General features: G+C 34.3%; 3 protein-coding genes across 3 annotated transcripts; 2 read left to right on the top strand and 1 right to left on the bottom strand.

Annotated features, from left to right (window-relative positions):
• The first annotated feature begins 206 nt into the window (after positions 1-206).
• On the top strand, positions 207-2,999 carry LOC125832931 (transcription factor GAMYB-like). Its single transcript, XM_049512110.1, has 3 exons — positions 207-566; positions 1,808-2,771; positions 2,866-2,999. The coding sequence occupies exons 1-3, from the start codon at positions 207-209 to the stop codon at positions 2,997-2,999; spliced, it is 1,458 nt and encodes a 485-aa protein (XP_049368067.1).
• A 1,359-nt stretch (positions 3,000-4,358) lies between these two features.
• On the bottom strand, positions 4,359-12,820 carry LOC125832925 (BTB/POZ and MATH domain-containing protein 4). The gene is made up of 4 exons (XM_049512105.1): positions 12,163-12,820; positions 7,408-7,753; positions 6,922-7,186; positions 4,359-4,741 (listed from the first exon to the last, which is right to left on the bottom strand). Exons 1-4 carry the CDS (start codon positions 12,576-12,578, stop codon positions 4,554-4,556), a joined length of 1,215 nt encoding a protein of 404 aa, XP_049368062.1. The 5' UTR covers positions 12,579-12,820; the 3' UTR covers positions 4,359-4,553.
• Positions 12,821-19,794: 6,974 nt separating this feature from the next.
• LOC125833016 (F-box/kelch-repeat protein At5g26960) lies at positions 19,795-21,107 on the top strand. The gene has a single exon (XM_049512182.1). It carries the CDS (start codon positions 19,823-19,825, stop codon positions 21,080-21,082), a length of 1,260 nt encoding a protein of 419 aa, XP_049368139.1. The 5' UTR covers positions 19,795-19,822; the 3' UTR covers positions 21,083-21,107.
• Positions 21,108-25,495: the final 4,388 nt, after the last annotated feature.

Raw genomic sequence — 25,495 nt, 5'->3', positions numbered from 1 at the left:
AATATATTCTAAATCTTTCCTCTCAAAGTTGACCATTTCTTTATTGTCACCCACTTCTGATTGGATACTCGACTAGCTTTGCCATACTCATGAATGAGGTCATGCAATTTGGCACGTGTTTTTATTACACCTTGACGTCGTAATTATCAATTGTATATCCCATTTCATTGGACGTTACATACTATAAGTGTTTAACAATTTTAGACATGTGTATGACAACTGAATGTGTTGACAGGATGACTTCAGAAGTTGGCATAGATTCGACATCTGTTAAAGAAGCTAATGCTGGAAGAAATATAAGAGAAGGTAGCCCACTGAAAAAAGGTCCTTGGATTAAAGCAGAAGACGCGATTTTAATGGATTACGTCGCAAAGTATGGGGAGGGGAATTGGAGTTCTGTCCACAGGCGAACAGGACTTGCTCGCTGTGGGAAAAGTTGCCGTTTGCGGTGGGCAAATCACCTAAAACCAGATTTAAAGAAAGGTGCTTTCACTCAGGAGGAAGAGGAACTCATAATTGAAATGCACGCTAAGATAGGAAACAAATGGGCACGAATGGCTGCTGAGGTTTGCATCACGTCTCATTTTCTTTTCCAGAAGCTACCTTATTGTTACAGACAAAACTATATGAAATGATTAAAAGCTAAGAATGCTATGTGATACAAATCTTAACTATTCCCAGGGATATTAGTTACAGTTCAATATATAGTTTTGGTAAACAAAAATGTGTCATTTTCTCTTATTACCATTTAATTCTTGCTCTAACTCCCTACTTGGTTACTGTATATGGATTCTTGTATATAGACTTTAGTGTCATTTTCTTGGTCAAAAGTCAGGGTCGGCTTCGAAAAAAAATTGTTTTGGTATTTTCGGTAGACTGTTGTGGTGGCGGGTGCCAGTTTAGTTTAATTATATATCGTTCTTCAAAGTTATGTACATTTGCACCGAAACATAGCAGAAGCTGGTGAGTGTCAGCGCACCCTTATGTCCCTTTATCTCTGAACGTAGGTCTGCCTCTAAAGTTTAGCCTCAACATACTTATATGTAATATTAGGTGTGGTTGGTAAGGTTCATACAGCATTATCAAAAAGTCATTTAGTTATTGTTACACTTGCATTAGGTGTGGGTAGGAGTAACTATGAGATTTAGAGAACTATACTAGATTTTGTTAACTCTTAATTTGCCTTAAAAGACGATATTTATCATTGTTGGAATGAGAGGGATCCGAATAAACCAGATATGGAGGATTCATCTTTTTTATATTTTTTTATATAGAGGATTCACATAGCGGGCTGTGAGTAGTTTGGATCAAGACCTATTTGTTGATTGGTTGGTTGGTTGTTAGTGATCCCTTGGAAGACCGGGACATGTTCTGATTCAAATGAATGGGGTAGATAGCCAGTATCATTTCCAGGAAAAAAAGAGAGAATGAAATTACGGAGTGCTACCTCTATCTGCTAGTGATGATTCTCTCTGTCCTTTCCTATCTTTTATAATATTCATGCCCGTTTTACTTCATCTGGATGTTGCTTTAATTGAACTCTTGCAGTATATGTTATGCAGTAAAAGATGGTGGTCTTATGTGTGGCGAAACTTGTATGCAAATCATATTTGAATATTACTTTTCGTGGACTAAAAATGTGGACTCTCCTCTTTCTTTCAAAAGACTTAGTTGTATAGCTTTCATTTTCTAATACTGATTTTGTGTAAACTTTCTCAATTTGAGTGGTTGGTAGCCATATGACACATTCTTTGAAGTTGAATAATGGCTATTAATTTATTTTTTCATGGCCCTTCTATCCTCTCAGTTCCCTGGCCGCACAGACAATGATATAAAGAACTTCTGGAACACCAGACTAAAGAGACAACGGCGTGCAGAAAAACATATGCTCCCTCTAGGTGTTTTTTTCCAGGAATTTAGTGAGGACAAACAAAATAAGGAGCTGGCCACATCATCCTCTGCAAATTCAGATCCTCATCCCTTGCCTATTAACAATGTTGAGATTCCAACTGCGGAAAACAGAAATTTTGAACCTAGTCAGCAGTTGTATCCTCCGGGGCTTCTTAATATTGGTTTTAGTAGCTTTCTTGATACTCCTGCAACTAGCTTACGTGATCAGGGTCTTAATTCTTCCTGGAATACTCATTCTGTCCGCTCAACAGTTCATTCATCCAAGCGTATACGAGGATCAGAAGCCTGGTTCTCTGATCAAAATGTTGACCTTTCTCAAGCTCACCATCAATATCAAAATGATGGTTCTTTGTTTACTCAATCCTTGGGGTTTTATTCATTGTACACTCGTAATCTGACATCTAATTATCACCCATCATCCGCCGGTGACATTCCTGGCATCCATGCCTCTTCTTCAGAGCCCAAATTGAAGGGTAAGCTGGAGCTCCCTTCATTCCAAACTCCGATGACGAGTTGGGATTCACCTTCCTCAGTTCCTTCAATTGAGTCCTCCAATACTTTTATTCAATCTCCTCCAAATGAGTATACTGATTCTTGCAGTCTGTCACCCCAAAGCAGTGATCTATTGCATGCCATACTTTATGGATCACAAACACCCAAAGCCTCAAGGAATAATTTACATCAAGAAACTTCTCGTGATGTAGGTCCAGATTCTTGTCCTGTTCTCCGAGAGATTCGGTGGGGAACTAACCCTGATGCAATCACCCCTTCAGGTCATACTATTACATCAGTGTTTAGTGAATACACCCCTAGCAGTGGAGGTTCATTGGAGGACCACCAGTCAATAGCGCCTTTGATGGGTGAGAATGGTTACTGAATTGACTTATCCTAATTATCTACACATTCACAAGTGTTTAAATGCTTATGTCATTTGATTTTTCTATGATTTTGAAGGATGCAATGTTAATCAAGAGATGGATAACTTCACTCCCACTGCTGGGAATGATGATACATCAAACCACGATTTGTTTTCCGAGACTGATATGTACTTTTCTCCAACTGATTGGCCTCACGACAAAATGGAGTAAGAACCATATCAAATATGCTTTTGGGGTCTGCTCCTTTTTTATGGTTATAGCAGGGACTGCAAGAGAGTAGCTAACTGAGCAGCCACATTGTTGGTGGACGTGATTGTTCTACCTCAACGAGAGCATGATTTCCGAACATAATTTTGATAAAAATGTAACTTCCTCAGCTTACACAGCAGTTCAAGACAGTGTAACATTTTGTGTCCTCTGTAAACCTTATCTGTTGTAAGAACATTGGTCTTATTAGTTATAGCTTGTAAAACTGTTTGTCATCTTCAGTACTGCTGAAGCTGGTTTCTGGATATAAAATTCAGTTTTGTTGTACTGAATTGATCAAATAGGTTTCACTGCTACATGAACTCAGTTCAAATGATAGCCAGCAAAAGTACAAATCGAATATATTCGTCTCTAGTGACCCACGTAGTGGAGGAATAGATATGATCCTACTAAACTTAACTAGACTCACGTAATGGAGGAATATATATGATCCTACTACTCTTAACTAGACCCACATAATGGAGGAATAGATATGATCCTACTACTCTTAACTAGAGGTCTCGAATTCGAGCTCTAAGAATGAATAATGTCTTGGTGAGAAGCGCTTTATTGGACTTCACGTGGGGTGAATTCAAATGGAAGCGGACATAACACGACACAAATTCGAATCAATCAGGACATCTGAGGCAGATACTGAAGATCGGGTGGCAAACTTTAAAAAAAAGAAGATGTTTGTCTCTCCAGATATTCAGGTAGTTTTCACCAACGGGATGTGTTGGCTAACGGGCTAAGTAGAACAAGAAACTATTGTACACCCTAGTTTAAAATAAGAAGTTTTATATCGACAAAACAAAGGAGAGAAGTTGGGTATATAAGTAAACAAGTCTTGCACACTAGTGACGTGTTTCAAAACCGTGCGGGCCTAGACCTAGGAGCACACAATATCACTAGCAAGGTGAACCAATACAAATGGTATAAAGTCACTCATGTTATCAGTCTTGTCAATGTGAGACAAAGTTCAACTATGTTCAGGCAAATCCTAGTAAGGCGGGTGGACCAATGCAAATAGTATCAAAGTCACTCATATGTCAATCTTGTCGATGTGAGCTAGAGTTCAACTGAGTTTAGACAAATCCTAAGAAGGCAAGGCAAAACTCAGTGTTGAGTCTAGACAAATCTCATGCAATGGGACAAACCTCAGCTCAGCGAGGACGCTGAGTCCACACCTCGGCTTAAGATAAAAAGTCTCTCATCGACAAAACATACACTCTAACAACACAATCAGAAACTCTAACTACTGATTATTCATGCAAAAGCCTACTTGTCATAATAACACGGGGTCAACACCAGAACTCGCTAATGTCACGAAAGTACACATTGGTGTATTTAGCAACTTTCAGGTTATACATTACACACACACGAGACGTTCATCAAAGATGTCACAGAAACCTAATGAACATTTACCTTTCTATTACTATTGTTGTAGTTTCCCAACATTTCCAGCACATCCCCCCCAATATACATGCAACAAATTTTAACAAATTCCTACATCTAAAATCAGGTCCTTTGCCTGATCCTCCTCCCGTTGGTATCACCACCGTCTGAAAGTTGTGCCCAAACGCTTTTAGACTTCCCACCTCCACTGCTACTGTCATCCTCACAACCTGCCACAGTTTTAAGAAGCTCTGACTGAAGAGCGGGGCAATTTTCTTTAAGGTACTCAAAGCCATCTGATTGCATCACAGCTGCCAAAATACAAAGAAATAATAGATGAATGGGAATCTGTAGTGTGAGAAAATTACAGAACACAACAGATCAATTTATTTATTTTTAAATGGGAATACAACAGCAATAATAACTGCACCTTAGTCTCATACAAGTAGGGATCGGCTATATGAATCCTCACTTAACAGATGCAAATTCAAAATATGTTACTTTTGGATGTAGTAAAAGTATTCAGAATCCAACTAAACTCTGACAGTAATCAGCCATTAGCATAAGCAAGGTAATGTATGGCATTCATAACAACATTCAAATTAATAGCAATCTCTCATGCTGTAGCATAGCTTACTCAGAAGAGTTTAGGGGACTCAAAAATTATTTTCCGACTCCTGTAGAAACTTTTGAGAAGAGCTTCTGTAGAAACTTCTGATTCTCATAATCAGTTTCAATGGTTTATCAGAAAACTTGTTCGAGAACAAAAGTCAAAATCTACTTCCAAAAGAAGCGGCCTTTATAGTTCCCACAAAAAGCACTAGAAACAGCACATTTAAAGAGTGTTTGGTATGGAGGAAAACATTTGATGTTTCCAATTTTCTCATGTTTGCTTGGTCAAAATATTTAAGAAAACACTTTCTCTAAGGAAAACAAGCTCCTTAGAAATGAGGAAAATGACTTCTCTAATGAAGGTAGAGAAAACAAGTTCTATAAGTGACATTCCAAGTTCATTGTCTCCTCCCCCATCGACCCAACATCACCAATCCACACCACCCCCGAACCCAATATTTTCCAATAAAACAGTTTCCATGAAAAATAGTTTCACACCCCCTTAGATTTATATGTTGCACCCAACTACACAGGCCATAAGCTATTCATTTTTCCTTTCTGAATCAGTCAACAAGGATTGTAACTCTTTCAGTCTTTTCTACAGACATTTGACATCCCTTCACACTTGAGCCAAAAGACTGCCTTGCTAAGTACCACATCTTTTGACTCTTCAGAGTGTAGGGTTTTTTTAGTGGCTAAAGCTGTTTCAGCATCTATATAGATAATTCTTAGTTTCTGATTCTATCTTTACAAGAGATTTTGACTATATTGTATGACCATTAGCCGATTAGAGGCATCCTAACTACCAAAGCTGCTTGACATCTATATTTCTTGCTCTCTGTTAACTCTTATTAGAAACTACCTGAGACATACTTAGCATCAAGCCACAAACTGGCTGTGTATGAGCACCATAACGTAACAAGAGAGTTAAAATCTCGCCAGTAGAAAACATATTGCAGCACTTCCAATTTCTAGAATTCTTTTGGGAGAAGGCCAACAAGAGAACAACACATCCATACATACATATTTTATCTTGTCATTTCAAGTTCATTTTCCATAAGCATGTAATTTCAGTGGTTAAAATCTATTATATAAGAGATGGAAGTCTATGACACACCAACCAAAACCACTCATTCACTATATTGCAGTCAGCTAAATAGGGTCAAATTATTTTTAGAGAATCCTCAGCAGCCACTATATGTATTCCAAAACTGTATAAGATCTAGTTCTTTACGAGAGTCATTAACAATCACATTGCGCTAAAACTAATTGCACATACTCGCTAAGTACCCAACAATTCTGTCAGAAAGTTTACGGTGGTTTGGCAATTAAATAATTTCCTATTAGTTAATGGAATGGTTTGTGATTTCCTCCTTATTATACATTCATTCATGTTGGATTGGAACAAACTTAATGCTATGTTTTGTTGTATCTTTGCTATGAGACATTGACCATGCGCAAGACTCCTCATCCTCTCTTTATATAGTACTATTATGTTTGTCATTTGATGCACCACTGCTTCAGTCAACATTCCTTCTCAGATGTCATTGCCACCCACCTCCCTACCTCTTGCTACAGGTCCACTACAGGTAAACTACAATAAAGAGATAAAGAAAGAGGTAGGGAGGTGGGTGGCAATGACATCTGAGAAGGAATGTTGACTGAAGAAGTGGTGCATCAAATGACAAACATGATAGGACTATAAAATGAGAAGATGAGGAGTCTTGCGCATGGTCAATGTCTCATTGCAAAGATACAACAAAACATAGCATTTAAATTTTTGTTCCAATCCAACATGTGAAGATACAAACAATTTAAATCTAAAAGCATGAGATATCCACAAAGAAGGGAACATGATGCAAATGCAAATATCTCGTACCAGAAAGATTTTCAGCAGCAAAACTTAGGCAAACTGATTTGAGCTCAGCGGCATGGTAACGGTCTGCTAAAGCAAGAATTTGTGCAACAGAGTTGATAGAGATATCTTTGCAAAGATGAGACTCACACAACCTCCTCAGTCGTGTTAAATCATACCGATCAGCTGCTGATAACAATTTTGCTGTCAGAGTGTCAGATATACAAGTTCTAGTTGCTTCTAGCTCTTCTTCTACAAGATCATCTTTGTATATGAAGTGCAGCATAGCCTTGTACAAGAAAAATCCAAAGAGTAGTGAGTTAGAATTCCACTTCTAGATTGAAAGAACTCTAATCTATTTATGGCAAAAGCAAATATGAAGAAACAATTACAGCCAGACAGATGGAGAAATATGATAATGATATTAAAAACAAATAAACATTGAAAAAACAAGAAGAGATAGAGTTTCTAAGAGAAAATAGCCATAATAAGATAAAAGGAGATGCTCACTTTGAAGACCTCAGGTTCCATATCATTGACCACAATTTCCTGCGCATCGCCTTCATGTCCACACAAAAATTCAGTGTGGAATACAGGAGAACGAGCAGCCAATACCAACTTATGGGCATGAAACATTTCACCAGCCACATTGAAAATAACGTCTGAAGCTTCCATATTTTCCAAAAGCATGCCAAAATGTGCTCCCATGTCCGGGTCTGGGACCTGAATTGTATGCAAGCTCGAACACTCTATTGTAGAGCGCACAACTCCAACAGTGCAATTAATCTTCAAGCAGTCATCCTTCAAATAATCTGAAGTCTCAAGCAATGCTCGTCTAAAAAACCGTTTGTATCCCCTATAGCACACAGATAAACTACTTCAGGAAAAGTCTTGAGTTGCAGCATAAAAGATTATAGCAAAAATAATATAAAAGTTTGCTCAAGCAGGCTAATCAGGATGCTATAAACAAGATTATTCTTCTTTTTTTCAAGTTCCTGTCAAAAGGGAAAAGAATCTTTTTCCCAACAGGTACAAAAACTTCTCTATTTTTTTTTTGACAAAGGTAACAGTTTTGTGTATTAATCTTTAGCACTAAAGGCTGGGATCCCAAATTTACATCATGGAGCTACATACAGTCTAGTATAGGGGATCATTTAGCTATAGGGGATCACCAAAGTCTAGTATTTTCTTTGAGTTATTCAAAATTTTGTTTTTTACAACAAATATACCAAAGGCATAACAACTGAACTTAAGCTGAGATACAACCCAGATAAGTTATTATTGGTATTTTGAGTAGATATAATCCACTAATGCTAGTTCTAACATCAAAACCATTGGTTTTTTGTCTAGATTTTTCAATTCTACCAAGACACTCTCGACGGTGAGAATTTTGTCTCACTGCAGTTTGAGAAGGTGATGAATAATACCCACTAATTATCCTTACCCTAATATAAAACTTCCTAACCATAGTAAAAGAACTCGTAACAAACATCAGAGATAGTTTAAGCATACCAACAACAATAAAGCCTTAAATACAAAATATCTTGTTTGCATGGATCCTTTGCTACCATTAAAATATGTTCTTAGTCAAGTCTTCATTGATTCCGACGCAGTCTAGGTTTTTTAGATAACATCTTCTAGAACTCAAGTAATTTAGATCTATTCTGTCCTCTTTTAGCACCTACAATCATCATAACATACCTATAAACCAGTCCATTTTTTTAATTCAATCCATCATAATATAGCACCTATGGACCGGTCCATATAAAAATCCACACAGGAATCAGGACATGCCCAAATCAACTGAGACAACCTAATCTTATTCTATCCATTCCAAATGCTACTTGCGCCAACAGTTTGACTCACATTACTAATTTTGTCAATAGTGTATGACGATGGAATCTATCTTTAGATGGTTGAGAAGGATTATGATGAACTGGTGTTATTTGGGCAAAGAATGGGGCAAAGACAGCACATTTTGCTATAGTGAAAATAATCTAACAAACAAATGGCATCTTCCACTATTTGTTTGAGTCACAAGGGTCACATCAAGATGGTGAAGGAGACAATCACCACTTGATGAGTAAGAGGAACAGAAATGAGAATACGACAATTTGGAGGATTGTGTTTTTTTTTTTTTTTTTTGATAATGAACTTGGAGGATGGTGTTATTAAGTATTTTATTTTATGATTTGGATTTGTGAAATACTCTGGTTCTGACCATTAAGAAAAACATCAATAACTGACTTGAAAAAGATATGATTTTTACATGGGGTTTATCTCTACCAAATACCAACTCAGTAAGTCAGTAACTAGCTTTTGGGCTGTTAATAAGGTCTAGCAAATTCCGATGACTTGATTTAGATATAAAAATAAACAAAGCAATATTCATTTAATGGATTCTATTGCATATGCAAACCCAAACTGATTTACTTTCTCTAAAAGGAACAACTATATTTAGTTTAATTCTTCATTTGTCATGCCTATGGAAGTAAATTGGATACGAGCAAACACTATGTTCAACAAAACTAGCTAAATTACCACATGCAGCCGCTAGACTTCAAGGTATATGGCCCGTTCTCAAGACGCCGATTGAAATGGCTATGAACCTCATGGTTTCCTTTACCACTCTGATCAACAAGAGTCAACTCAAACAAAGCCCTAACATCCGGTCCTTCACTAGCCAACGCAATGAACGCAGACACATGCATTGAATCTTCGGGATTCTTTCCATCAGGATAGAAGTAAATCGCCCACTGATGACCTCCGACGGTGAAAGAATCACTGGAAATGGATTTTCCGACACCCATCCCTTTAATCAACGAATAACCCTGGATCATGAAACGGTGTGACCCGTTAACCGTATCAGTCACAAAACGGGAGCTTGTCGGCGGAACTAACTCGCCGACGGTGATCTCATCGGGAACGTGAGTGATGGTTGGTACGTCTGACATTGCGAATTCTCCCTACACTCTAGAGCTTGATAAAAGGGGAATTCGTGGATTTTTTAGGGTTAAACACAGAAATTAAAGATGAAGAAACAATGGATTTGAAAGATTTTTCTTTGAATTCAAATCTTTTTGGGGAGAATTTTTCTGTCCAAAAATGGAAGAGCTGAGAATTTTATTTTTTTTAGTTCTAAGAACTTATAAATCTCAATTGAGAATTGGTACTTATAAGAATCTTGTTAAAAAATGAGTTAGAAGGCTGACCCACCCACCCCAAAAAAAGAAATTAGAGCCAATTAATATTTTTTACACTATAATAGTATAACATAACTTATTGACATAAAAAAAAATAGTATAACATAACTTATGTTTTACAAAGCAAAATTTCTACACATTATACGGTTAAAGACAAAAGTTCAGTTAATAATCACAAATTATGTCTTATAAGATCCAGGTCCAACTCACGTCTGTTTACAATTCTCAAATTCCACTTCTATGGGAGCTACACCCTTTCTCAAACCTATCGAGCTCTTTCCGAACCTTCATCTCTCCTCAACGAAGTTATTGAAGTGATATAATTTAGATCCTGCTATACTTTTGTTGATGAAGGCATAAGTTCAGTTTCAAACCCATAAAGTTATGCCTTGAGAGACAATTTTGTCGGATAAGACAAAAAGTTCTCTAAACTTGTACAAAATTAGACATTTTTTTGTATCAATTTATATGACACCCTTTTCTTTTTAATCCGACTCAAAGAGAATGTCATACTTGCTTATTTGGCAACTATTTAATTGCATTGTTTCCATTGTATTCTTATTGGATCCCTTTTATTGGGAAGAAAAATCAATTAAAAGTAGGGTAAACAACACAAATCCCACTAGCTTAGTACCTAATTGTCTCCCCTCCCTTCAGTTTGCATAATTATTGATCCTACCATATTTTTCAGCTCAGATACATACATATGTCGCATCCAAATACATGTAGCAATAAGGGGGGATCACCAAAGTCTAGTATTTTCTTTATGTTATTCAAAATTTTGTTTTTACACCAAAAATACAAAAGGAATTGAACTTTAGCTGAGATACAACCCAGATAAGTTATTATTGGTGCTTTGGGTTGATACACTCCACTAATGCTAGTTCTAGGTTTTTCAATTCTACCAATACTCTCCCAAAGGTGAGAAATTTGTCTCACTACAATGAGGTACTCTACCACTACCACTTGAGCTTCACATATACAATATATTTGAGTATGTATATGTATTTTATGAAGTTTATTTGAGATCATATGGAAGATTGGATGACCCCTAGATTATGGGTTGGAAATGGCGGTAAATTGGTGGTTCGAGAAGATAACGAATAATATCCACTAATTATCCTTACCCTAATATAAAACTCCCTAACCATGCTAAAAGAACTCGTAACAAACATCAGAGATAGTTTAAGTATACCAACAACAATTAAGCCTCAAATACAAATTTTCTAGTATTTAAGATCTATTCAGTCTCTTTTAACACCGTCATTCATCATGATACCGGTCCATTTTTTAATTCAATCCATCATAATATAACACCTATGGACCGGTCCATATAAATATCCACACAGGAATCAAGACATGCCCAAATAATCTGAGACAATCTAATCTTATTCTACTCACTCTATACTCTATATGCTACTTGTGCCCAACAGCTTGACTCGCATTTCTAATTTTGTCAAATATTGTATGACGATGGAATCTATCATTAGAAAGTTGAGAAGAATCATGATGAGCTGGCGTTATTAATGGAGCAAAGACGGTTATCACTTTTTGCTATAGTGCAAATAATATAACAAACATATGGCATCTTCTACTCTCATTTGTTGAGTTACACGGGTCACATCAAGGATGGTGAAGGAGACAATAACCCCAATTGGTGAGTAAGAGGAACAGAAACGAGAAACGACAATTAGGAGGATTATATTATTACGTCTTTTTATGATTTGGATTCGTGAAATACTCTGGTTCTGACCATTAATAAAAACAACAATAACTGACTTGAAAAAGATATGATTTTTACATGGGGTTTATCTCTACCTGATACCAACTAACTAGCTTTTGGTCTGTTAATAAGGTCTAGCAAATTCTGATGACTTGATTTAGATATAAAAACAAACAAAACAATATTCATTCAATAGATTCTATTATGCATATGCAAACCCAAACTAATTTACTTTCTCGAAAACAAACAACTAAATAGTTTAATTCATCATTTGTCATGTCTATGGAAGTAAATTGGATACAAGCAAAACACAATGATCAACAAAACTAGTTAAATTACCACATGCTGCCGCGATACTTCAAGGTATACGGCCCGCTCTCAAGAGACCGATCGAAATGGCTATGAACCTTATGTTTCCCTTTACCACTCTGATCAATCAGAGTCAACTCAAACAAAGCCCTAACATCCGTTCCTTCACTAGCCAACGCAATAAACACAGACACATACGCCGAATTATCCTCCGGATTCTTTCCATCAGGATAAAAGTAAATCGCCCACTGATGACCTCCGACGGTGAAAGTATCACTTGCGATGTGTTTTCCGACACCCATCCCTTTAGCCAATGAATAACCAGAGATCACGAAACGGTGCGACCCGTTAACCGTATCAGTTACAGAACGAGAACTCGTCGGCGGTGCTAACTCGCCGACGGCGATCCTATCGGAAACATGAGTGATTGTTGGTAACTCTGACATTGCGAATTCAACAAACTATATAGTTCGATAAAAAGGGGAAATTCATAGATTTTTTAGGGTTAAACACAGAATTGAAGATTAAGAAACAATGGATTTGTAAGATTTTTTCTATGAATTTCAAATCTTTTTTTGGGAGAATTTTTCTGTACAAAAATGGAAAAACTGAGATTTTTTGTTTTTTCTCAGTTCTAAGAACTTATATATAAAATCTCAAATTGAGACTTTATGAATCATTGCAACTTATAAGAATGGAGTTAAAAGAAATGAGTTATAATGGTGACCCACCCCCTACCACCCACACACCCCACCCAAAAAAAAAATTACACAATTTTTTATATATATAATATAATATGACAGAAAGTTATGTTTTACGAAGCAAAATTTATATGGATTATACGATTGTAAGAGGTGTAAGTTCAATTCATAACTCATAAGTTATGTTTTACTAAGTTAAAGTAAATTAGTTTGTGTTGAACTTATGTTGATGAAGGCGTAGGTTTAGTTTTAAAACGTATAAAGTTATGTTTTAAGAGATGTTTTTTGTCGGACGAGATAAAACAGATGATGTAGAAGTGAAAATTTACTATGATAATGATGAAAAGCATGCATGGCGTTTTTATCTGAGAAGTGGGTATATGGAATAACGGATTGAATGGCACGTGTAGATGCACTTGGAAGGACGAAAGTATATCTGGCTAAAGCGGATATGTCGTTTTAAGACGCATCAGTTTCTAGCCGTTTTTACTAAGAAGAATGTAAAATTAGGTATTTTCTTTGTCTCAATTTATGTAGCACCTTTTCGTTTTTGGTGTGTCGCAAAAAAGGATGTCGCATTTCCTAATTTGACAAATATTTAATGACATCATTTTCATTTTACTCTTATCGACTTTCAGAGTGACCCCCACCCCATAAAAAAAATACTAATTTACACCCAATTTATATATTTGTTATATAATATAACTTAAAGTTGTGTTTTACAAAATAAAATTTCTACGGATTATATAGTTAGAGAGGCATTTTTCTAGTTCACAACTCGTAAGTTATGTTTATTAAGATATATTAATTTAGTTCCTGCCTAAACTTATGTTGATGAAGGCAAATAATTAGTTTTAATATTTATAAAGTTATGTCTTAAAAGATAACTATTATCAGATAAGATAAAATAGAAGACGCAGAGGTGATTGGTGAGGAAATATGATGAGAATAATGTAAAGTATTTATGGTGTTTTATATCAAAAGTGATTATATGTAATAGAAGACGAAGGGCGCATATAGATGCACTTGGAAGGACGAAAGTATCCTTGGCTAAAGTAGATATGGTGTCTTAAGACACGCCTGCTTCTAGCTGCTTATGCTAAGAAGATCAGAAAGCAAAATTAGATATTCTCGTTGTCACAATTTATGTGGAACCTTTTCGTTTTTTATCTGTCTCAAAAAGACTATTGCATTTCCTAATTTGTCAACTATTTAATGACGCCATTTTTATTTTACTCTTATCGAATTTCATGGTGACCTCCACCCCACCCCATCCCCCCAAAAAAAAACTACACCCAATTTATATATATATTGTTATACTATATATAAAGTTATGCTTTACAAAATAAAATTTCTACGAATTATATAATTGAATAGGCATAAGTTCACTTTATAACTCATAAGATATACTTAATAATTTAGTTCGTGCTGAACTTGTGTTAAGCTATAAAGTTATGTCTTTAGAGATAACTTTTATCGGATAAGATAAAACAGACTATACTCTACGGGGTGTCTCAGTAGTTTGGACTTGAGACTTTCACGTTGGAGGTCTCAAGTTTGAAATCCATTGTCAGCGAAAGCAAGGGGTTTGTCTTCTGGGTCGAACTCGTCACATCGGGTTTGCTTAGTGTGGGTTACCTCTCCTATGTGGTTTGCGAACTATTGCATAGAAGCAAGCGGAGGTTTTACCCCGTGTGCACCTAAAGGGTAGCGAGCTGCAGATTTTCCTTGTCATAAAAAAAAAGGAAGATAAAATAGACTATAAAGAAGTGAAAAATTACAATGAGAATAATATAAAGCACATTCATGAAGTTTTTATCTGAGAAGTGAGTATATGTAATAATAAACTGAAGGGCATGTGTAATTACACTTTTCGTAAGTATTCCTGACTAAAGCAGATATTTTGTTCAAAACGTGTTTGCTTCTAGACATCTCAATTTATGTGATATCTTTTGTTTTTGATTTAATAATAAAGTGTATATTTATGTATCCTTGATGTATAATCAATGTATATTTACTAACTTATTTGAATATATATTATAAGGTTAGTATATATCCAACCAAGATACATTGAGTATGCCCTCCAAATACAATAACTATATGTTATAAAATGCATATTCAGTGCTATACAGTTTGGGGGATATACCTATGTTTATTAAACTTGAATGAAATGTATATCAAAGTCAAATTTATAACTCAAAATGAAAAACAAAAAAAAATTACTCCAATTATATTGGTCGAGGTTACATGAAACTTTTTGTTTCCTCAAAATCTAATCCAGCAACAAACGAAATTCAAAATATTTTTCTACATGTTAGTTAGCAAAAAAAGATGTATTGCATCGTCAATTTTGGGTTAGAGAATTAAAGCAATTAATGAAATAACATTTTTATTTGGATGATGATCTTCTTTTTAGTTATTTTATTCTCTTATAATTTTATTATGAATTCAAGTTTTCATTAAAATTATCATTCTACATGTGCAAGATTTTGAATGATCATTATATTACAATTGATTAATTTATCTAAATTATGATGACACTTACACCTCAATTCAGTAGGTGAAACAAATCTCGTTAACACTGTTTTTCATCGTTAAGAAGCAACAATGAAATATTTAAACCAATCAAAGTCATGATAACGTAAGTTGAAATGTCTTAATTGGGGAAATACAAGAAAAATTCCAAGAACTGGCGATATGAGTCAGAAGCATCTAATCGAGAAATAATTCAATACTAAATATATTATTGGTATAAAATATCGACAGAAATGTATCATTGAGAAACTCTTTAGGAGTCCAGCAGCCCATTCCGTCAATTGGGCCAGGCACACCATATAAGCCCACCAGGCCTTTACCTTTATGGAGAAGCCTCCACCATATTGTTGCCTCCCACTTGGGTTATAGTCCCATATTACTGAGCTCGATTGGTTGGGTACGTGAACTTCCAACTTGTCGGTAGGGATTCAATTCTCTATCTTGTCAATCCTCTTCATTTTCCCTTCTGCTACCTCAAATCCTATATACCTATCTATTTATATCTATCTATCTGTCTTCTATACTTCCTTAAAAGCACAAAGCCACTAATTTAAATGTTAAAATATTGTAATACCCTCAAGTATTTGAAACGGTTGTGACTTTTTTTATGGGATGTGATTTTTCGAAGGCTTGTGACTTTTCTAAAGGATTGTGACTATTTCGATGAGTTGTGACTTTTTCGAAAAGTTGCGACTTTTCTGATAAGGTATAATAAACACTTGTTCATACAAGCCTTTGATGTCTATAAATATAGGGGTTTCCTCTCATTTTTAAACTATGATTTTTTATAAGTTTTCTACTATTTTTCTTCTTTTTAAATAACTCTAAGTAAAATTTGCAGTCATTGAGTGAGTTCGAGGTTCAACGAAATTTGAGGTACCAGTTTCCACTAGTCTTCTTTGACATACATGTGAAAGAAACATTTTGACGCTATTATTAATTGGTTTTAAGTTACATATATACAATTTGATATATACATGCAACACACATATCGAAAAACTAATTTAAATAATAAAAAAAAAGGGAAGGAACAATACAAATAAAACTATATCACCTTGCTTGCTAGGAAGGCATGAGGTGAGCACTATATCAATGCACCACATCAGATTTCGTGTTTCAAGGTGCTTAATGAAATATATGATCCTTGTTCAAGTATATATATAATATTTTTTTCGAAGTTAATAGATGTATGTGCAACTCATTCTTTTACGTGGTCACTTTTGTCCTCAACTCAACTAAAATATATCAAAAATTTAAGTATATTAAACAAATACAATAATATAAAATCACATTGAAATTAATGAACTAGAAAATCATAGCAACAATTAGTTGTCATTTTTCTTATTTAATTACTCCCTCTGTTTCAATTTATATGACTTACTTTCCTTTTTAGTCAGTTTCAAAAGAATGACACATTTCTGTATAAAGTAACAATTTTACTATAAAATGTCTAGTTTAACCTTAATGAAATTATTTACAGCCACATAAATTTCTATCATTCATTTTAGACCACAAGTTTTAAAAGTCTTTCTTCCTTTCTTAAACTTCGTGTCGAGTCAAAGTACCTCATATAAAATGAAACAGAGGGAGTAATTAATAGCACTACTTTAATTTATTTTTTGTTTTATGACATGGAATGATGAGAGAGACGACACCCTTTGACTTTATGTGTTTTTAAAAATCATTTTATAAAAGAAAAAAATGATATAAAAATATTCATAAAAGTGAGAAAAAACAATGTTTATTAGTTGTATTTTTAAAAATAAATAAATAAAATTTCTTTTGTTTTTGGTGTGGACTGTTGTGTCACGTGTAAACAGTATACCCTATGGCCTATGGCATGAAATCCCAAACCAATCACGTGAAACCTTATTATACTCTCACGTGCTTCTTACTCTTCTTTCCTTTTGATTTTTGGCTGGTGATCGATATTTATTTTGAGATTCGATTAATTTGGATCGTTTTGAAAGTTTTATTTTGGGAGAAAGGTAATTTTAATGTCTCAAATGCTTTGGATCGATGTCCCACAAGCAAGAAGTAAGGAGCATGTACGTGTTTTCTATGAGAATATCGAAAAAATCTAATTCTGCTTCACATGAGATAGCCATAATACGTTGTGTTAACTAGATTTTTCCAAGCTAACAATAATTTTCTTTAATGGTGGTAAAATTAAATAATCTAAAAATAAACTCAAAATAATGCTATATATCATATGAAGTGTGGTAAATTGTCTCATATTAAAACCATGTTGTAACACATGTTACATAAGCTCGATAAGAAATAGATGATTGTATTCTATCGAACTTATGTTATATGTGCTATTACGTAATTTTTTTAAGAAAATAATAATTTAAAGTCATTACATAAAAACAAATAAATAATTATTAAATTTATCAAATCGTGAAAATGAATGCAAACAAACAAATAAGTCAATAAAATTAGCTAAACGCATTGGGAAAAAACAAATAAGTCAAGACATTATTACTCTTTTCAAAGCATCCAAGAAGAACAATACAAAATTTAATATAATCTATAACAAAATTTGAACTACTTAATTATGTAATTATATAAATTAACAACTTCCATAAGTCAAGCTTGAAATATTGACTAGATAAAAAATCAGATTCACATTGTATTAAAATTTGCAATATATAGTGATCATATTTAATCGAACAAAAGAGGGTCAAATTTGTCTTGATCTATTGAATTTCGTATAAAATTATTCATCGTTCACTTTTTAAACCAAAAATATTATTAATAGAAAATTGAGAGCATTTTTATATAAAAAATCTAATAAGTTAAAGATATTTTAAATCCTTTTTTGAATAATAAAAAGACATTTAACAAAAAATTAGTGACTTTTTGTAATAATTAAACGACATTTTGAATGATCTTTTGATAATTTTAATACAAGTTAATAAATATTAAATTAACATCCTAGTTATATTACTTAATACTTCAATAAAGTAGATAACTAAGTACTAAGGTACTTTACAAGAAAAAAGAGAATCTATAGCACCTTTAATTCCTAATATTGCGGCAAAAGAAAAATCATTTATGAGGATTTAATGAATGGTTTAGTAGTTATTGATTACTTAGTATACGTATCCGTGCGATACACGATACATCACAAATATTATAAAAAAGTAATCACATTTTAACTTATTTATTAAGTATTAATGAAAAGGCTTTGTAATTTGGCAAATTTATCCTTCATATATTAATTTTCGTATAACTTATAAACGATAGAGATATGAAATTCAATTTATAGGATAAAATTACCGTTCTTATTTCAATTTTTAGATAAGAAAATTCTCTATTTTCAATAACCTAATCAATTTTAGAATATTATTATGAACGATAATCATCCTTTCATTCTTAATAAGAAGTTCCAAATTCGAATTTTAAGAATAAAATCAAGTGTTGCTTTAATCAGAATTTTTATGTTTGAATTCAGATTAGTCGAGTCCCAAAATTGATATTGCCACCGAATCAAAAACCAAAAAGAACAAATAATATTATGAAAAAATGTGCACTAAGCATTAGTTTGTTGTACCTTATTCTCTAAGGGGTCGTTTGGTTTGAAAATGAGTTATGATGGGATAAGTTATGTTGGGATAAGTTATGTTGGGATTAGTTATGATGGGATAAGTTGTGTTGGGATTATTTTTTATTGAGTGTTTGGTTTGTTGTATTCAAAATAATAAATTTTAAGAACAATTTATTTGTTTACAAAAATGCCCTTCATTAATGTAAAAAGTGATATAACAAAAGGGTTGAAAGAGACATTTTTGTCATTTACCTATTTTATCCCGGGATAAGTTATCCCGGGATTACTATACCACCCAAGGAGAGGGATAACTTATCCCGGTACTAATTATTAATCCCGGGATAAGTTATCCCGAACTTGCCAACCAAACAACAAAATAAGCGGTACTATAATTTAATCCCGGGACTATTTGTTATTATACCTCACACCAAACGAGCCCTAAGGAATCATTTGGTGTGAGGAATAATGTATAATAGTCTCAAAATAAAACGTAAACAACCCCTAATATTTATTCCAAAAAAAAGAAGAACAAAATAACAGTATGATGCACACAACATCTTGTGTTCATGCCGAACGTAAGAAAGGAAGAGATATAATGTATTAACAATCGACCATAATATGGTGATTGCTTCCACAACTCTTACGAGACAACTTTATCGTTATTCCAAAAAACACGCAATCAATATTTGTACAAACCTATGAACCATATCCAAAATAACAATTGGATTTTTTCTTTTTTCACCATAGATTCATGTGAAGGGACCTACTTTGATTGGAAGAAAAGCTCAGCCCCCTCTCCCCCGACCCACTCCCACCCCCACCACCCCTCATATACCTTTCACTGAGCTCTCATCAAATCTTCAAAAACCTGAAGAAAGTTTTGATTTTTTTCATCTTTCCATTGATGTCTGATAGCTGCAATTCTCGTCATTTTTCATGGCTGATGAAATCTTGTTTCCCCAATAACCAACACCCACCACCCCACCATCCTACCCCTATCGGAACCACCACCATTTTACCCACCGGAACCACCATTGCCGAACTCCCAGATGACCTTCTTCTTGAATGTCTATCAAGGGTAACTCATTCTTCACTTCCTTCTTTACCTTTAGTCTGTTGTCGTTGGTCTCTGCTTCTTGATTCCCCCACTTTTCATCTTCTCCGGCACCGGCATAACCTTTTACGGCTTACCCTTTTCGCTGTTTCGGTTTCTGATGGAGCCCTTTGCACAGCTAGTTACAGATTGAACAATGATTGTTCATGGAAGATTTGTTCTTTTACACCGGCGAATGACCCTGTTTTCGAACATGGGTGTTTTTATTCTTTGTTCTCGCATTCTCGTTTATCGGTTATTGGACGGAAAATCTACGTTATTGGACGGACGGCGATGCTCCGGTGTGATACCTGGACTGGTTTAGTAGTTCCCAGACAAGGACCGGTTTTCCCGAGGAAGAAATTTGCTGCGGCGGTTGTGGGTGGGAAAATCTTCGTCGCCGGAGGTTGTGCGAGAGCTGCGGCGGTGGAGGAGTATGACCCAACGAGGAATACATGGAGTGTGGTGGCGAAAGCTCCGAGGAAGAGGTATGGGTGCGTTGGGGCTTCAGTCGACGGCGTATTTTACGTCATCGGAGGACTGAAGCTCGGAGGCGCGTCGGGGAATGAAATGCTGGTGGCGCGTGGAAGCCGTGCATCTGATGCAGCTCATGTTTATGCTAGCTCAATGGATTTATACGATACTGTTAATGGGGTTTGGTTAAAAACCCGATCTGTTCCCGGCGGCGGCTGTGTTGTGGCAGCATGTGCGACCGCCGGAGAAATCTATGTACTTTCCAGTCACGCAGTGGAGCTATCGTTCTGGAAGTTTAATGGGTCACGAAAAAGTACCGGATTCGGCGATTGGTGCAGGATAAAATCGCCGCCGTTGCCGGCGCAAGTCAGATTAGACAGTACGGTGAGATTCAGCTGCGTGGGGATCGGAGAGAAGGTGGTTTTAGTACAAGTAAATGGTTGTATAGATGATTTGTTACGGCGGAGTGGGAGGATTGAGAGAGGGATGAAAGAGGGGTTGGTGTTGGTCTACGACTGTGTCGCCGGAGAATGGAGCCGTGCCGCCGATTTGCCGGAGGTCATTCGCCGATCAGCCTGCGTCTGTGTTGAGTGCTAAATTCGTCTCCTACTATTTGACTAATCAAATTGATGATCAAAATTAAATTATTTCGCAATCAAAATTTAAATTGTATCACGTAAATTGAGAAAAATAAAATATTATATTTGTTATCAAAATTTAAATTGTATTACGTAAATTTATGATCAAAATTAAATTATTTCGATATTAATATTTAAACGGTATCAATAAATTAAAAAGAATAAAATATTTATTTCGTTATCAAAATTTAAGTTGTATCAGGTAAATTGAAACTGATGAAATATATTTTATGAGAACACAAACAAAAAAAAAAATCATTTACGTGGCTTAAAAGGTAGGTGATTTTGTTTTAATTGTTTTACTAATTGAGTTTACAAGTCTTTTTTGATAAATATGATTATTTTTGGGGAGTAAACTTGCTTATTAAGTAGAATTGTGCCTTTTTTGCTTTATTTTGCAATTACTATAAAGAATTTGTAACAAACATGTTAAAGCTACTTTATGATTTTTCTTTTGATAATCAAAGTAATTAATTATTAGAAAAATTGCACATTTCACGTTGTGCTTTTTCCAAAATATTTTGATTTGTTAAATTAAAAGATATTTACAAGACAATGCATAATAACAATAATAATGCATCATTACTAACTAATATCATAAGTGTGATGGTGACAAATGGACTTTTTAGTATTTACAATAATAATGCATCATTAGTTCATTACTTCATTACTAACTAATTTCATAGTGTTTACTAATTGACGTTTGGCTATGGATTCCTAACTTTCATAGTTTCATTTTGTTTAGACTTTACGAAGTTGATACAGTAATAAAATTATGTTTGATTATACCTTTTACATAAAGATAAACGAGCATTTTATTTGAAATTATACAAATAGAGTTGGAAAACATATTATACCGATAATATGATTTTCAAATTTGAAATTTAACTTCAGATTGTTTTTAAAAATTTCATGATCATACTATAACAACAATCCAACAACATTATTACTATTGTAGTACTCCTACATAGTGGAGACAGAGAGAATGGAGTACACACATATCTTACCCCTAACTCAATTAAAAAAAACAACAAATAGAAACAAATCAATACTGAGGGGCGAAGTTAGGGTATAGGCTGCGGCCTTGAGGAATCGTTCGAAAAGAAATTCCTGAACGAGAAAGCGGTATATATGATTGGTGTAGGCTTGGAAATTAGATCGGAACGATATCATTAACGACAAGATAGACCATGAGTAAGCACCCTAAAAACTTTGATCTAAAAACTCTATATTTATCGTAAAATTCATTGAATATGTATATATATTATTTCAAACGAACACTAATTTTAAAATAAAGTAAAAAAATATTTTAAAAAAAAACAAATATAGTAGTTCTTATGCCAAACAAGTCCTTGATTGACCCAAAACTCCTAAAACCTAGGGGTGTACATAGGTCGGGTTGGTTTGGTTTTTTATCAAAAAAAAACCAAACCAATTATGTCGGTTTATTAAGTTTATAAACCAAATCAAACCAATATAAATCGGTTTTTTTGGTTTTGGTTTTATTCGGTTCTTTCGGTTTTATCGGTTTTTTTAAAGAGTATTTAGGTTTTACAATAGGAGAAGTCAATATTCATCTATCCATCTTCATACAAGCTAGAGGTGTTTTTAGTACAAGAATAGCCTTTATTCTACATTTGGACAACTATTTGGTTTCTGGCCAATTTAATGCAGACATAATCATTTCATATGTTACACATATCTATTGGCTGTCAAACAAATTACTTAAACTCTTTGATTGAGTCATTCACTAGTGTAAGTGGAATGCAAGTGTTTTCTTTTTCTGTTATGGCTCCATATGTATTGATAGGTACATAAATGCATGTATATATTCAATTGGTTAAGTGACAATTGTAGTTTCTACCTGAATGTCATTAAGTGGCATCAATTGAATATGTTAGTCAATGCACAATTGCACATATGAAATTATGTGCATTGGAACGGCAAGCTTAGAGCTAATTAAAAACAGAACTCAAAAGAGTAGCCAAGAAATACCAATACCAGCTGCAAACCCACAAGCTTCGACTAGACCCAATCACAGAATTAAGCAGCAGACCCGGGAAAGGGAGCAATAAAGCAAAAACCTCAAAAAAGTAGCATAAAAATGCCAACAGACCACGAATCTTCAAAGTTTTTAACTCGATATTATGCCGACTCAAGGAAACGACTAAGAACAATTAAGAAACAATACCCATCACGCTAAGACATCATCAACCCAACAGCAAACTAAAGCAAACAACCACAGAATGAGGATTTTATAACATCAGAAGACAACACATTGAGATAGAAGAAGATACAAAGAGAAACGCCACCTGACAACTACTCAATAACCCATCATCCTAACAACTGCTCAATAACCATTTCATTTCAATCTGATTTCTACAAGTTTTGATTATCAAAATCTCACATGATCAGCAGGAGCAAATATCTTATAAAAAATAAGTCTATTTAACATTGAAAATTAAAAACACAACACTTCACATTATGTTTGTAAAATATCCTCTTAAAAACCCAACAAAAGAACTGCAAAGCTACTCCAATAATCTTCAACTACCATGATCCAGCTGCATATTTTCTTCATCCAAACTAATATATACTCAAAAGGTCACCTAGACATGCATTCTGAAAGAAAGAAAATTATCAGCACGTGAACAAGTAACTAGCCTTTTAAATTAACTTTGTTAGATAATAAAGAACTATAAAACGCCATTTCAATAAAGGGAAAGGAAATACCTATATATCAAAAGATTTGCAAAAAGCTATTTCATTAAACTAATCGATACTCAAAGGAGCACCTGGACATTCTGAAAGGAAAAGAATTATTAGTACATAAATGAGTAATTAGATATTGAATCATTTGTCAACTCAACTTTGTTAGATCGCAACTAGCATAAAGTTGTTTTCAAAGTAGAAAATTAATATCAAAGATGGAGAATTAAGAATTAAATTAGTAAATTACCTTTTTCAACTTCTTCAATTTTCTGAACTTCCTCCAAATAATCTTGAACCTTCCATTCTTTAGAAGGTGACCGTATCCATTGTTGAGTGCAAATAAGAGCTGTTACTGTCTTTGGTGATAAAGAACTTCGATATGAATCAAGAATACGACCACCTGTACTGAAGGCTGATTCAGATGCAACAGTGGACACGGGAATAGAAAGAACATCCCTTGCCATTTTTGAAATAGTTGGATATCTATTCGATGAAGCTTTCCACCAAGTCAAGATATTAAAATCTTTTGGCTTCTCTACATTATCCATCAAATATTGATCAAGCTCAGATTTTTTTTCAATGTTTTCCTCATTTTCTAAATGTTTCTCCCATTGAGAATGCAATATATCATCAACTTCACCCATCATGTTAGTGTCACCTCCAATGTTATTTGTAAAAGTTTCAGTCGAAGAATAATTATAGTGATTATACAAACGTTTCAAGACACCTTCCACATTATCTGCCTTTAATTTTCCCAATAAGAAGCCATATGATTTGCTAAGAATAAAATTGACATATCGCATCTTATACCTAGGATCCAACACAATAGCAATGAACAACAATATGTTCAAATTCTCAGGTTTCTCAATATTCTCCCAATATTTATCAAACTTAACCTTCATCCTTCCAGCCATATCAATCAAAATAAGATCTTCACTACAAGAGTACTTCAATATAGAACTTCGAACATTAAAAAATTCATGGAAGAATATATTAGAAGTAACATATAAGCTCCCTGAAAATTTTAAAGTAGACTGATAGAAGATTTTAAGAAACTTTATAAAACCTTTCACAAGCTGCCAATCATTTGTAGTTGGATGTCCTTTCAATTCACTTTGAAGACAATACTTTCGATAGTTATGATCATCCACGTACATTCTTGCAAAGGCCTTTTCAAAATTTACAGCAGTTTCTAACATTGTATATGTAGAATTCCACCCAGTTTCAACATCAAGACTTAATAGACCATGAGTGTCTAGCTTAGTCTTCTCAACATATGACTTGAAAGAGGCAAACCTAGAAGCAGAAGACTTGACATATTTCACTGCATTCCTTATGCGAGAAATTGGCTCAATTTGTTCATCTAAACCTTCTTTTACAATTATGTTCAAAATATGAGCATTACATCTAACATGTAAAAATTCATTTCTCAATATGACCCCTTTCCAATCATCAATACGTGCCTTCAAATGCTTAATGGCAGCATCATTGGCAGATGCATTATCTAGAGTCACTGTAAACAAGTTTTCAATTTCCCAATCCAACAAACATGCTTCAATACCTTTAGCTATAGTCTCACCCTTGTGATCCGGAGTTTGGAAAAAATTAAGAATTTTTTTCTGTAAGTTCCATTCATCATCAATCCAATGAGCAGTCACGA

This window comes from Solanum verrucosum, unplaced genomic scaffold (assembly GCF_900185275.1).
Source record: "Solanum verrucosum unplaced genomic scaffold, falcon-dt-bn FXZP01000016.1, whole genome shotgun sequence".
In the NCBI taxonomy this organism is placed as follows: domain Eukaryota; kingdom Viridiplantae; phylum Streptophyta; class Magnoliopsida; order Solanales; family Solanaceae; genus Solanum; species Solanum verrucosum.
Note: the sequence above shows the minus strand (reverse complement) of the source record. Positions and strands in the feature narration are given on the sequence as shown.

Bases quoted from the DNA above. Each gene is read 5' to 3' on its own strand.
- LOC125832931 (XM_049512110.1), top strand. From the start codon at position 207: ATGTGTATGACAACTGAATGTGTTGACAGGATGACTTCAGAAGTTGGC. The intron at 567-1,807 runs GTTTGCATCACG...CTATCCTCTCAG, and splicing joins GGGCACGAATGGCTGCTGAG to TTCCCTGGCCGCACAGACAA. The intron at 2,772-2,865 runs GTGAGAATGGTT...ATGATTTTGAAG, and splicing joins GTCAATAGCGCCTTTGATGG to GATGCAATGTTAATCAAGAG.
- LOC125832925 (XM_049512105.1), bottom strand. From the start codon at position 12,578: ATGTCAGAGTTACCAACAATCACTCATGTTTCCGATAGGATCGCCGTC. The intron at 7,754-12,162 runs GTAATTTAACTA...TGTGTGCTATAG, and splicing joins AAGTATCGCGGCAGCATGTG to GGGATACAAACGGTTTTTTA. The intron at 7,187-7,407 runs GTGAGCATCTCC...TTCTTGTACAAG, and splicing joins TGGAACCTGAGGTCTTCAAA to GCTATGCTGCACTTCATATA.
- LOC125833016 (XM_049512182.1), top strand. From the start codon at position 19,823: ATGTCTGATAGCTGCAATTCTCGTCATTTTTCATGGCTGATGAAATCT.